At 30.2% G+C, this 15442-nt stretch overlaps 2 protein-coding genes and 1 long non-coding RNA gene across 3 annotated transcripts; 1 reads left to right on the top strand and 2 right to left on the bottom strand.

The window, feature by feature from the left end:
- Positions 1-1157: 1157 nt before the first annotated feature.
- LOC133038193 (uncharacterized) lies at positions 1158-1938 on the bottom strand. Its single transcript, XM_061116277.1, has 2 exons — positions 1935-1938; positions 1158-1825 (listed from the first exon to the last, which is right to left on the bottom strand). The coding sequence occupies exons 1-2, from the start codon at positions 1936-1938 to the stop codon at positions 1158-1160; spliced, it is 672 nt and encodes a 223-aa protein (XP_060972260.1).
- A 9844-nt stretch (positions 1939-11782) lies between these two features.
- LOC133038554 (uncharacterized) lies at positions 11783-13845 on the top strand. Its single transcript, XR_009688066.1, has 3 exons — positions 11783-12556; positions 12671-12740; positions 13614-13845. It is a non-coding gene; the product is annotated as an uncharacterized LOC133038554 (long non-coding RNA).
- Positions 13846-14085: 240 nt separating this feature from the next.
- On the bottom strand, positions 14086-14877 carry LOC115717880 (uncharacterized). The gene has a single exon (XM_030646850.2). It carries the CDS (start codon positions 14875-14877, stop codon positions 14086-14088), a length of 792 nt encoding a protein of 263 aa, XP_030502710.2.
- Positions 14878-15442: the final 565 nt, after the last annotated feature.

Raw genomic sequence — 15442 nt, 5'->3', positions numbered from 1 at the left:
AGTTGTTTCCTATCTATTTTTATATCATATATGGGTAACAATTTGCTTTATCATGGATGTTGATGTTCAAAGAGTTTTTTCTGTATTTTAGTTTGTTTGCAGTTATTTTGTAGTTTTATTATGGTTTTGCTACTTGCATAATATATAAACTATCATAAAACGATAATGCAACTATAAGGCAACCAAAACAAAAAATAATCAGACTTATATGTAACTTGTTGTCCCTTAATTCAAATTTTCTCTTCTTATTGTGTTTTTTTAAAAAATATATTCCACATTGGAAACCAGTAATGAACCAAAATACAACTGTATATAAAGTAGATCTACTATTCATGAGGTTTTTTTTTTAAATTTTCACATCATACTTTGTTTTGGATTCGGGGGAGCTCCAGATTTGTTTGTTACAGATCTACATTTCATGAATCTGAATTTCGATATTAGGGTGAGTTGTTTTGATCGAATAAAACCGAAAACAATTGTGTAATTTCAGTTTCTTCCCAGTTTTTCTGGTTTTTTTTTTGTAAATTTCTGTTTAGATCATTGCAGGTCTTCTTTTCCAGTTGATTTTTCCGGAATTAATGGTTTTATTTCCTTCGTTTTGGTTTCATTTTGGTTGTTTTGCTGTTTTGTAACGATCGAGGTATGTTCATCTTCATCGTTGGCTCCGTGCAGCTGAAGGTTTAGTGCATGTGGTATTTTTCTAAATATTTGTATGTGGACTGTATAAATGTTTAATGGGCCGGCCCATAGTATTTTTGTAATTTTTTTTTTCCTTTTTTTATTTTTTTGTTTTTTTCCTAAAATTATAATGTACTAAAAACAATTTCCGCTTGAAAATACACTCACAATAAAACTGTTAAGCTCAAGTAATATCATGCATATTCAAATTAATAATCGAGTACATTTCATAAGTGTCATATTATTGGTTAGGGGAATGTTTCGATGGATCTATGTTCATATATCTTACACAACTATTATGATGAACGGTTTCCCATGTGAATATTTATATCATGAGTTGCTTAGGTGGGACATTACTTTTTCTCTTGATGTAGCAGTATTTTAGTTTTCTTTTTTTTTTTTTTTTTTTTGAAGATAACAAGCTGCTAGAGAAAGAAAACAACAAAAACAGCAGCAAAGCAGGGACCGATCAATCCCCACTAGACAGCTTCTCTCAGCCTAAGAGCTTCTTTTGCAAGGCCATGGGCATCCATGTTGAGTTGACGAGGAACGAAATGCAACGAAGCTTCAGGGAAATTGGAGAAAAGCCACCGAAACCGAGACACCAGACCAGAAAGAGCAGAGCGGTCATGCCAATCACTGTTAACTTTAGAAACCAAAACCAAGCAATCAGAGAAAATAAACTTTGGCCGCAACTGGGAATCCAAACACCATAAAAGACTTTGCAAAAGAGCCTGCCCTTCAGCAAAAAGAGGAGAAGAAGCCCCTGGCAATTGTCGATGATGAGAAGCAATAGTATGCTGCCAACCAGACTTGAAAATGAAACCAGTTCCTGTTAAAGCATGCTGATTATCAAGGGCTGCATCCACAAAAAGAGCAGGAGAATCTTCTTGGAAGCCAATTGAGTGCAATCGCTGAATATGCGGAGAGATGGAAGAGGCCTCTGAATTCGGTTGATTTGTCCGATTGCTTTGTTGAGCTTCATTATAATCCTGTAAATAATTAATAACAAACTCTTCCACATTGTTACCAAAACCAGATTTTTGGAATAAAATTGAGTTTCTAGTATTCCAAATATGCCAGATAATAGCAATAAAAATCGGAAAATCCTGTGTAGAGATATGATGAAGAGCCTGAAGATAAAAATCTGCAATGTCAGTTCGATTATAAGCCTGGTAAAACTGTTTGAATCTTGAAGACTTCCAAATGTTCTTTGCTCTAGAACAACCTGTTGTGTTTTATGCCCTAAATAAAACTCATTTCATACAATCAGATTTACTTATTAATAAAGATCATAAATAACATTTTATGTTGCATGGTTCACATGATTTATTTCATGATTATATGTATATAATGTATGAATTCTTTTTAAGTCCAGAACATATGAGTTGGTTAAAGATTATAGTGTTGTCAGCACAGTGGAATATAATCTTAATTATATGTTCAAAAGTTTATTCCGTGATTTGTCAGAACACTGGATTTAGACTGACATGGTATAATCAGCGATAGGTATTCTTACACCTTGGAAAAGCGTTATGTCCTTTCCAGGATATTGGCAAAGTTTACCAGTATCGGATGTATGGAGTATACATCGGAAGGGACCGATATTGAACTTTGATTAGATATATTAAAACTTACCGTAATATCTATTCAATTCAATATCACCTGTTGATCCTAGATCAAATGATCTCAATCCTTATATGGTTAGGCTCAATCTCAAGAGTGTTATTTGTGTTCTTTGATTTGTTAAGTTAAGCCTACTTTTGGGTCAGGGTGATACTAACATTTTGGGAACACGGTAATGCAATTGAGTGGGAGCGCTAACATAAATATGGAATCTATATCTTCTATCTGGCAAATAGAAGTAAAGGATGATTTCCTTCGAGCTTAACCAAACGAAGATAAATGGTGGAGATCTCATTTCACTTAGGTGAAATATCATTTATACAGGGTTAAGTGTTTTAAGGATAAAATACATTGAAGGTGTAGCGGTAACAGTAGTGCATTTTCAATGTAGATCATCTATTAGAGGGTCATTGATCACATTAGGGTTATAACAATGGATAACTAATGACGTGTCTATATAATGGAACATATAGAGCGTTCTATATGACTGAGAGTGCAATTCCAAGTTTTAAGTGTGGATTCAATGAGGAATTAATAAGTTAGGGAATTTACTTAGTAAATTCGGCTCGACTTATTGGAAGCTCGGTTATATAGACCCATGGTCCCCATACTAGTTGAGACCATACTGCTTGTAAGACTCAGTTAATTGATTTTAGTTAATCAATTATAATTCTAAAAGTTAGACTATGTCTACTTTATGAATTCTCACAGTTTAAGGATGAAATTGTAAAGAAAAGGGTTTCTAGGTTTAATTATTAATTGAGAGACTTTGCATGTCTAATTAATAATTATTTTAAATGATAATATTATTTAATAATCTATTTTAGTTATTAAATACTTAGTTTTGGCATTTAAATGATTAGAATTGGAAAAATGACATCTTTGGAGAAATAGAAATAAAATTGAGGAAACTGCAAAATCCAAGTGAAGCCCATTTCACCCTGTGGCCGGCCACATGGTTTGAGTTTCCCAATTATTATTTTCAATTTTTAATTGCCATGTAATTGCTAATCAAAGCCTAGCAATAATAGGAAAGTGGTGGATCACACTAAATAAGGCAGTTAATCAATTACACAGTAAAAGGGGAAACTGTTTATTTGAAAAGTTGTGCTCTCCCTTTTCCCTATATATAGCAGCCCTTGTTCTCTACTCTTGGCATGTCTTTGTATGCACTATAAGCCACGAAATTCAAGAGAGAAAAAGAGAGAAAATTTCGAAATTCTTGTGAGATGAGTAGTGCCCACACACATCAAGTGGTACCTCAATCATAGTATGTAAGACTATGGAATTTCTGCATCAAAGAAGGAGAAAAGAAGATCCAGGTTCAGATCTTGGTGATGCTCTGCTACAGAAAGGAATCAAGGGCTAGAGATCTGAACGGAAGGAGTCATATTATTCCGCTGCACCCACTGTAAGGTTTTCTAACTTTATATGTGTTTATTTTCATTGTTTTAGAATTCATATTAGGTTGTTAATCCAACATACTTGTTAGTAAATCTAGATCCTGGTAAAATTAATTTCCAACAACTGGCACCAGAGCCATGGTAATGATTTACTTTCATGTAATATGAATTAAAACGATGATTGCATGTTTCTGTGTTGATTTGGATGGCTTCATGTTGGTTTATGTGTAGTTTGATGAATGTATGTGTTGTACAAAATTTTTCCATGAAATATATTTTTTCAATTTTTGAAAATATTTTATTTGGATTCCTTGTGAAAAATTGACAAATTTTCGTTTTTACGGAACTCGATTCCGATAAAAATTGAGAAAGATAAGAATTTTGGAAGATTGGAAATCATGGTTGCTGCATGCAGCCTATCCTGGCAGTTCCCCACAAATTTCGAATTTTTGAGGTTTTTTCCTTAAAAATACAATTTTTTCATGGGATTGTTTCCCAAAATTTATTTTCTAATTTTAAATATTTCTAAATTGAAATGTTTCCAATTTTAAATATTTTCAATTTTTTAAATATTTCTATTTTGAAATGTTTCCAATTTTAAATATTTCTTATTATGGTCAGATTTAAAAATTTGTTAACTTTTTTAATATTTATTTATTATTTAATTATAAGATTAGATATTTTGATATTTAAGATATTTTAAATTAAAAGATAACTTTGTATTTTTATTTAAAATATTATATTAAAATTATCTTATATGGCAAATTAAATAATTAATAAATTTGAAATTAACATAGATATTTTTATAGATATACTTACCATAATGTTGTTCAAATTCCAAAATTTGTTATTTTGTTAAATATTTAATTATTTATAAATTATAAGTTTAAAAATGATATTTTTTCTATATCTATATCATTTTTTTTCCTTATTAGAAATTTATAAATCCTATCTTAAATATTTAAATAACATAGATATTTTTGTAAAGATTTGAATATTGCTTAATTTGAGATATTTTGACATATAATTATGATAATTATTATTTTATTCCTAAAATAATAATTATCTAACCAAATCTATTTTAAAATTGGTTTATTTTATTAAATTATAAGATCTGAAAGTGATATTGAAGATTCTTTCCTTTCAAATCATTGATCTTATTAGATATTTAATTTAATTTGATTCAAATAAACCTAGATATTTTAAAATTAGTTTCCATTATTTGGTTAGTTTAAGAATAATAATTTAATTATATTAATATCTTATTTTCACATCTGATACATGGACAATGTTTGTTTATTAATATTGTTTATTCAAAAACCTTTTTTTAACAAACCTATTATTTATCTGATCTAAATTGCTATGATTAACTTGTTGACAGATTCAATGATCTGATTTTAATCATAGTCCAATTGTCAATAGATCTTATAAATAATTTGTGACAGGTAAATTTTGTACTTCTTTCATCTGTGTAAACCTAGTAACATGATAGGGCCCATCCAAATCATTTGACCTGTGTGAGCCTATATGTTTGCTTTTGGGCTTAGATGCATATAGGAAGCCCATTTAAGTTTTTAGTAAGTAAATGGACTAGGTTGCTAAAATAAATTTTGACATAAGGAAATTTCTTTAGGTCCAATTAGATTTGGGCTTATTCAATGAATAACAATTGTTTATTTTAAGGTTAAATTCCTCTCTTTTGGGCCTTGTGTGAGAGTTGGGGGCCATAGAAGTGGGTACGACATACTGAACCCAGCTCCCCCTCACATGAACTACCCCAATTGTGAAGGCCCATTTGCCTTATTTAAATAATTGTATTAGGTTAATTATATTAGTCTAACCTAATTAAAATTGAATTAGTAACATAATTAACTTTTAAAATATATGAAATTTATTTTTCATGAAATATTTTAAAGTTAATTTTAGAAAAATACTTAGTCAATGATATATTCTAAATAGTTATTTCTAGTACTAGTTATTATTTCTAATATTAAATAGGAAAATATCATTGATTGTGAAATTAATTGTCTCATAATTAATTTTGGTACAATCTAAGTTTAGAATATTTTCCTAGTATTAAACTAGAATTAATAATTAAGTTTCCTCTTTACTTAATTATTTGTTTCTTGAATTTAATACATTTAATTAAATTGAAAATTTCAATATCTAAGTTGATTTTCATCATGATACTTTAATATTGTTATTTTCATGTTATTTAATTAAAGTTGAAAATTATTTTAAGTTTGAAATCTTATTTCAGAATAACTTAAGTTTGAATAATTTTCAAAATATATTTTATTTTATTTTATTAATCATTTCCCAAAATTTTGAAATTGCATTTCTTTAATGCAAAAATTTCGAATTTTATTTGAAAAATAGATTAAAGTTGAAAATTATTTATTTAATTTTGGACCAACTTAAATCAATAATTTTTTCATTTAATGATTAATTAAAATAAATGAACTAAAATATATTACAATTAGAAATTGAATTAATTAGTTACTGAAAGTTTAGATAGATATTATCTGTTTTGCTTGAAGTATTTTTCTAGTGTATTTAACTAAATAGAAAATTAATATTTAAGTTGATTTTTTAATCATGATACTTAAATATTTGAAATTTTTCTTAGATATTTAATTAAATAGGGAAATTATATTTTTTTGTTGAAAATTAATTTTTATTAATTTTGGGCCAACATAAAATTAGAGTAATTTTCCAGGATTTATTTTTATTTTATTTTAAAGCATTTTCGAAAATGCAGTATATATTTATAGAAAATTAAATTTGAGTTGTAAATTAATTTAAATTATTTTTGAAACAACTTAAATTGAATAATTTTCTAAATATTTGTGGAAATTATTACGAAGATGGAAATAATTCACGTTATTTATCCATCTAAGTATAATTTATAAATATTACATTAAAATTTATATTTGGAATATTTTATTCTAAATTAGAAATTTTAATTAAATAAATATATATTTAAAATAAATAGATTAAAATAAATATTAGAAGAAAATACAACCCTTCATTAAATAATGAGCTTTATTATTATTAGCATATTCGATCTCCATTGTTGGTTTTACATAGCTATTGTTTTAGTGAGTAATCCTCCCTAATGGAGGAACGTTCATTAGCAAGTTAGCACCGTTTAATCTCGAAAGATAAGTAATCTTGTAAGTTTTTTGTATAGTTTATGCTCACCCTAATGGTGGCGACTGTATAAGACTTGCAAGAATATGAAACAATGGTGGAAGCTCATAAGATAGAATAGCCTTGACTCTCGCCTAAACGGGACAACGCGGATTCACATCTTGATCGAATAAAAGGTTGCTAGAATGTTGATCATTTTAGATGAGCTGACAACTCTATTCAATGAATTGTAGCTTTGACTCTCGCCTAAACGGGACAGTGATATCAGTTTGTTGAAAACCTTGGAAATTATTTAGGATTGTATGTTTTAGTATTTTCACTTGTCATTCCTACTTGCTATGTGCTTCATAATTTCTGAATTGTGTATGAATTTGTATTGAACCATGTTATTTTCGGTTATTAAATTGTAGTTTAATTTCGAATCTTCATTGTTGGTCTAACTTGATTTATTTTTCTAATGAGATAAACCCCTAATGGATTTTCACCATTAGACTAACATAATAGTGTTAGATCTCGAAAGATAACTATTATATATGCAACATCTAGCTGTTCATCAATTGATGACACCTTAAACTAGTGTTTTACAATATGAAACCAGAAGATTGTATAAATAAGATTACTTTGACTCTCGCTAATCGGAGCATCGTTGGATTCTTATTTAAAACGAAATTATTCTAATTCCTCTTAGCTTATTCATTTCGAATTAGCTTAATGACATATCATTGGATGAATGGTCTATAAATCATATAAAGTCATATTTTCTCTTAAAAAATTAGATGACGCATATGATTATATTCACGGAATTCTATCCCTAAATGATATAAATCCTCAATCTTATATATCTCCTACTTGTATAGGCAAATCATAGAGTTAGATTAGTAGTGGTGGTCCAAGAAAGAGTTACTAATTATACAGTTACACTTTCACAAGTGTTTCATATAACCATTTTCTTTCAATGGATTCAAACTGTATGAGTTTAGTATTCTGTGACCAGAATCCACTTGCACTATTCTAAGAACTCTTTGATGTAACTAAAGTAAGTCATCAAAAGATACAACCGCATTTTTTTATAAATCTATGGCATTTGTATCTTGTTCATAGTGGTTTTGACAAGATCATTCTCTGCAAAGAGTTAATATGCCTATATCCACTGAAAGTAATTTCATCTCATTCGTAGATGGATGTACATTCAGGGGTGGATATGAGTTTTCGTTGTATTCTTAAAACGATCACTCTAGATTTTACCTTATGCAAAAGAAATTTGAAATGTTTGAAAAATTTCATGAATTTCTACCAATGGTGAAGGTAAGTGGTTAAAGATCTTGCGAACTGATAGGGGTGGAGAAAAAGTTAGTAGATATTCAGTTCAAAGATCATTAATTTGATTTTGAATAATATCCAAACTTACCTCCCCAGAAATTCTAGTTGCATATTGATGATTAGTTACTAGTCGTTGCCTAAATCCTTCTATGGTAATATAATTTCAGAATGATGCAATGGTTGTATACTTAATGTAAATCATTACTAGATTCATGGATGACCTAATCGAAATTTTAAGAAAAGCTAGAATTGCTAACCTTGGTTTGCATGTTTGTTAGCTATTCTAAGTGATTAGGGGTGGAGCATCCCATAGTCATTAGATAAGAAAGTGTTTGTTAAAACAAATACCACTTTTTCTAAGAAAATGACTAAGTCTGAAAATAAAGTAGCAAATAAAGGAGATATTTTTTCTTGATTCCAAAAGTGTTCTATCATCTTATTTTACAAGATGATCCCACTGCCTCTGTTTTCTTAATACAACTGAAGAGGTCTATACCATTTAGTTTTCTTAGACATAGTTCACGGTACCTTGTTGTAGTGGGAGAGTTTCTAGGAACTCACCTTCTTATAACTTGGAAGACACTAGTGATTAAAATCCATTGTGAGTTTAAACAAGTAATGGATTGTCAAGATAAGAAACTAAGAAGAAAGCCAAGAGAACTATGGTTTGATCCATTCACATGGAGTAACCTAAAGTTTTCTATTACAAGGACATGAAAGGAAATTTTCGTTCATAAGTCTATTCAACGGACTTAACAAAACTTCCTATTCCTAGAATTGTAGGTTTGAGTTATCTAAACTTATGGCTTGTGGTATACCTGGTAATTACTTACTCTAATGCAAGCAACTTACTTTAGTAAGATGCTGAAGCATTTTCTTTCCAATGGCAATCTATAGAAGCTTCACAACTTCTTAGATATAGATTTTATTTATCTAAGGAAAAGTCTCAACTATTCCAGAGAAGATAAAGCCATGGAAGAATTTCTTAAATCAACAGTGAGAGGTCTCAAATATGCTTTTGTATGCCTTAGACCAGACACCTGCTGTTGAGTGGGAGTAATGAGTAGGTATCAGATTAATCCAGGAGAAGAACATTGGAAGACAATCAAGTAAATCTTAAGATTAAGAAGAGGAACTATATGTTAGTCAATAAGGGTGTTTGTTTAAAACTCTTAGACTACACCACATCAGATCTCGAGACTTGCCTTTGTGCTAGAAAGTCTGCTGATGAGATGGTGATTACTCTAGGGGTGGAGTAGTGATTTTGGAGAAGTATAAAAACCTATCTGAAATCACTTGGTCTACCAGAAAGAGACTGAATGTTAAAAGTTGCAGGAAAGATACTTATTCAGTCTAAGGAAAGTTCTATACTTTTGTGGCACCGTTCCAACTTGCCTTAACTATTAGGGTTACTTCCTGAATAACAAAAGAGTAGTTGCCAAAAAATATAGAATCCAGTATCCCAAGAGAGTAGACATATAGAGAGGAATTTCACATTATCAAGGATTTTGTGATTAAGGAAGAGTAATGGTGGAGAAGAGGTTGTGTTTAATTCAACCTATCAGATCCTATTACGAGGAGTATACTACTATTACACTTGATTTGTGTATCAAGGTGTTAATGATTATTTGAAATGCACTTTTTGTTTTATATTAGTGCAAGTGGGAGTTTGTTGGGTTTTATGCCTTAAATAAAACTCATTTCATATAATCAGATTTACTTATTAATAAAGATCAGAAATAACATTTTATGTTGCATGGTTCACATGATTTATTTCATGATTATATGTGTATAATGTATGAATTCTTTTTAAGTCCAGAACATATGAGTTGGTTAAAGATTATAGTGTTGTCAGCACAGTGGAATATAATCTTAATTATATGTTCAAAAGTTTATTCCCTGATTTGTCAGAACATTGGATTTAGACTGACATGGTATAATCAGCGATAGGTATTCTTACACCTTGGAAAAGTGTTATGTCCTTTCCAGGACATTGGCAAAGTTTACCAGTATCGAATGTATGGAGTATACATCGGAAGGGACCGATATTGAACTTTGATTAGATATATTAAAACTTACCGTAATATCTATTCAATTCAATATCACCTGTTGATCCTAGATCAAATGATCTTAATCCTTATATGGTTAGGCTCAATCTCAAGAGTGTTATTTGTGTTCTTTGATTTGTTAAGTTAAGCCTACTTTTGGGTCAGGGTGATACTAACATTTTGGGAACACGGTAATGCAATTGAGTGGGAGCGCTAACATAAATATGGAATCTATAGCTTCTATCTGGCAAATAGAAGTAAAGGATGATTTCCTTCGAGCTTAACCAAACGAAGATAAATGGTGGAGATCTCATTTCACTTAGGTGAAATATCATTTATACAGGGTTAAGTGTTTTAAGCATAAAATACATTGAAGGTGTAGCGGTAACAGTAGTGCCTTTTCAATGTAGATCATCTATATAGAGGATCATTGATCACATTAGGGTTATAACAATGGATAACTAATGACGTGTCTATATCATGGAACATATAGAGCGTTCTATATGACTGAGAGTGCAATTCCAAGTTCTAAGTGTGGATTCAATGAGGAATTAATAAGTTAGGGAATTTACTTGGTAAATTCGGTTCGACTTATTGGAAGCTCGGTTATATAGACCCATGGTCCCCATACTAGTTGAGACCATACTGCTTGTAAGACTCAATTAATTGATTTTAATTAAACAATTATAATTCTAAAAGTTAGACTATGTCTACTTTATGAATTCTCACAGTTTAAGGATGAAATTGTAAAGAAAAGGGTTTCTAGGTTTAATTATTAATTGAGAGACTTTGCATGTCTAATTAATAATTATTTTAAATGACAATATTATTTAATAATCTATTTTAGTTATTAAATAATTAGTTTTGGCATTTAAATGATTAGAATTGGAAAAATGGCATTTTTGGAGAAATAGAAATAAAAATGAGGAAACTGCAAAATCCAAGTGAGGCCCATTTCACCCTATGGCCGGCCACATGGTTTGAGTTTCCCAATTATTATTTTCAATTTTTAATTTCCATGTAATTGCTAATCAAAGCCTAGCAATAATAGGAAAGTGTTGGATCACACTAAATAAGACAGTTAATCAATTACACAGTAAAAGAGGAAACTGTTTATTTGGAAAGTTGTGCTCTCCCTTTTCCCTATATATAGCAGCCCTTGTTCTCTACTCTTGGCATGTCTTTGTATGCACTATAAGCCACGAAATTCAAGAGAGAAAAAGAGAGAAAATTTCGAAATCCTTATGAGATGAGTAGTGCCCACACACATCAAGTGATACCTCAATCATAGTATGTAAGACTATGGAGTTTCTGCATCAAAGAAGGAGAAAAGAAGATCCAGATTCAGATCTTGGTTGTAATAACCAAAATATTCAGTTATTCTTTATTTATTTTTTTTATGCTAGTCTAGAAATCTCGATGTGGAAATAGTAATTAGGTAGAATAAGTTACTTATTACAAAAAATTAATATTTTTTTTTTATTTCTAATAGCACTTATCATGAAGATTATGTTATTCTTATTAATTGGACTTTATTACGGACTTGAAGATTTACTGGATTAAGAGAGCGATTTATCAATATTATTATTGTCATCGGTATTATTTTTCCATTTAGGAAGTGATATGCATTGTAGTAAGATACTATTTTATAGTAATATTTATAGTAGTAGTAGTAGCCAAGGTGGTATTAAATATAAAATTAGTGGTACAATATGGGTGGCACATGTGCATGTGTTAGTATCATCAAATAACCTTATTCAAAATTTGAATTATAATTTAGATTAAAAGATAGGTACACGTGCATGTAGCTCTCAACAATAATTTGAGCTTGATATGGTAAGAAAATTCTCACCTTTGTCAAACTAGTTGACCGAATCATAAGGTGAAGTTATAGATTTTAGTTATTCATTTGAATAATTCAAAAAAAAAAAAGCCACGACATAGGGTTAGTAGGAGGGGTTGAGTTAGTGTTGGACTATATAAATTCAAGTTATTACTCTCACATTTATTCACTCTCAAAAACCAAAACTAGATATCATTCTCTCTCTCTCACTCAAACAACATTCTGCCGAAGTCACTTCTCTCTAAATCCCTTATTTCAAAATTCTCTTTGTTTCATTAAGGGCCAACACCATTACTGCCAAGATCATATATATATTCTCTTTCCCTTAATGCTATCCTATAGTCATCTTCTTCAAGTTTACTAGTTATTTCAAGGACCAAAAGTATTATCTCATATATATAGATATCTTTCATCTTATCGACGTCACCACCTCTATTTTCACAATCAAATTTTAGTGCTCTGCCAGATTTCCTTTTCAATTTAAGGTATTTTTATAATTTTAGATTTGTAGATTTAAGATTAAAAATTATATATTTATGTAGTACATATATATATATATACCATTATGATAAATCCTAATCATTAAGTATGAAATTTAGGTTTTTCGTAAGACCATTATTTCTCAAGGATCACTCTCATTACAATCAAGGCTAGAACTCCACATTCGAGGTAAGGAAATTAAGTAGAAAAATAAGTTTTCTGTATGTAATAACATTCATAGGAAGAGTGAGAATAGTAAAAGAGAAGTTAACTAAGGTCTTCTGCCTGACTCTTTATTGTTTGTTATTTAATGTACTGTATAATATATATTTAAATAATATGTTTATAAGATTCATGTTATTTATGTATGTTTACAGTATTAGAGCATGGCCATTGCTAAAAGTATATATTTAAATAATATGTTTATAAGATTCATGTTATTTAAGTATGTATGTAAATAGTGTGTTTATAAGATTCACATTATTTAAACTAGTTATGTTGTTTGGATAATGGACGGTACAATGGATTCGCATTATTTAAACAATGATATGATTATGGTATGATTATGATATAGTTATGATATGATTATTATGTAGTTATGATATGGTTCTGATATGATTATGACTTATTTATGATAGGATTTATGATATGCTATTTAAATAATGTATAGTAGTTTGACATTATTTAAATTAGATAGATTATAGTTTATGTGACATGGTTTGACCGAGAAGATAATGGTTAAATACTTGATTCTTGGGTCTATATGGTAGATAGGGGGCCAGTTAGTAGTGGGTACGATTTTACTGAACCCAGCCCTCCGCCATTTAGTCCAATAGCTCGGGTTTATTTGCCAAAGTCGGATTCGGGCGTAATCATTTTATGTGATTTAGCTTAGAACCTAGTTATTAGCTACTAGTGATATGATTAAGTTTATGTTTTGCTAGTTGTCTATATATGAGCATGTGCATGTTTAGTTAAGTTTTATTTTTATTTATGTGACTACCTGACACACATTTCCTTACTGAGTTTAGTAGCTCACCCTTATTAAATTACCATGTGCAGACCAAAGTAACTAAAAGTCTAGAATGCCGGTGGCGAGTGGAACTTTGGACGCTTGTGTGTGAACTCGCTGAGGACCATATAACTGAGGGCGGTCTAGGGCGCTCTATTTATTTATTTACGCTATTAAGTTTATGTCGAAATTATTTTAGTTATTATTTATTATGTCTTTTGTACGAAAACTGGCCAGTTGTGAACATTTTCAAGTATTAAATAAAAATGCGACATTACGATTTTCCGCGTTTAACGCTTGTAAATAAAATAAATATTTTTATAAAAGTACGGGCGTTACATTGGTGATGCTCTGCTACAGAAAGGAATCAAGTGCTAGAGATCTGAACGGAAGGAGTCATATTATTCCGCTGCACCCACTGTAAGGTTTTCTAACTTTATATGTGTTTATTTTCATTGTTTTAGAATTCATATTAGGTTGTTAATTCAACATACTTGTTAGTAAATCTAGATCCTGGTAAAATTAATTTCCAACACAACCGAGGATGGCATGAGTGACAGATTCAAAGCTGTTACCACAAACAGGACAACTAGAATGGGGAATAATCCTTTTAGCATTCAAAAGATCAGTATGTTTAAAATAACGAGCTTTGAGGATAGAATGGATGAGAGAGTCTGGATTAGTCCACACTCTCCAAGCTTGCTTGGCCAGCAGAGCTTGATTATGACAGGTCAAGGTACGAAAGCCCAAGCCACCAAAGAACTTGGAAACAGAAATGGCAGACCAATTTTTCCAGTGGACTTTGCTAATACCCTGAGATCCCCACCAAAACTTTGCTATATCACTCTGGATTTTTAGACAAGTGGATTTAGGCACCTTAAAACATGACATAGCAAAAGAAGGGATTGCTTGAACAACAGCCTTGATAAGAGTTTCTTTCCCAGCTCTCGAAAAAGATCGGTCATTCCAAGAATTCAGACGGGAAGAAACACTTTGGAGGAGATAATGAAAAACGGAATTGGTGACCCTGCCTACACAATGGGGAACACCAAGGTATTTACTGATGAAACCCTCCCCAGTGAGATTTAAAAATTGTCGAAATTGTTGCTGGGAATCAACAGAAGTGTTTGTAGAAAAAAGAATAGAGGACTTGTCCCTGTTAACCAGCTGACCCGTGGCACGATTATAAAGATGCAGAATGGCATTGAGGGCATCACTAGAACGGGGAGTGACTGTGGAGAACAACATGCTATCATCAGCAAACAAGAGGTGTGAAAGGTGAGGAGCTCCTCGACAAATTTGGATGCCAAACATTATTTGTATATACTTTTAAAAGAGAGAATTGCTAAAAAAAGTATCATTAGTGCTTAATTAACAAGGTGTCGTACCTTCATATAACTTAATCGTTATATAACTTAAGAAAATAATGTTTAAAACATATTACTAATCAATTATAAGATATTACTTATAAAAATTGTTAAGTACTAATGATATTTAATAGTAATATTTTTTTTAAAAAAAATTTCAAATACTTTACAGCATTAAAAGTAAAATTTAAAATAATTTATAACACGAACGTAAAACAAAACAAATACGTGTTCCAATTTAATATTTAAATTTTATTTTCTAACAAAAATAAAAAAAAATATATATAATTTACACCATCATATAACAAATTAATTAATTTATAATTTTAGCTATATATAAAAAAACAAGAAATGGCCTTCAAACTATACTACCACCAAATCATTTTCCAATGTATATTTATTAAACATGTGAAAGTAATATTACACATACGAAGTAGTGAATGGTGTCAACCATTGAAATGAGTGAGGCCGCATCTGTCAGTAGATGAAAAATCAGTGGCCGACCTGTTTGT

Source organism: Cannabis sativa, chromosome 5, assembly GCF_029168945.1.
Source record: "Cannabis sativa cultivar Pink pepper isolate KNU-18-1 chromosome 5, ASM2916894v1, whole genome shotgun sequence".
Classification (NCBI taxonomy): Eukaryota; Viridiplantae; Streptophyta; class Magnoliopsida; order Rosales; family Cannabaceae; genus Cannabis; species Cannabis sativa.
This window is presented reverse-complemented; position numbering and strand designations above follow the sequence as displayed.

What these genes read in the sequence shown, in the direction of transcription:
- LOC115717880 (XM_030646850.2), bottom strand. Translation starts at nt 14,877, where the DNA reads ATGTTTGGCATCCAAATTTGTCGAGGAGCTCCTCACCTTTCACACCTC.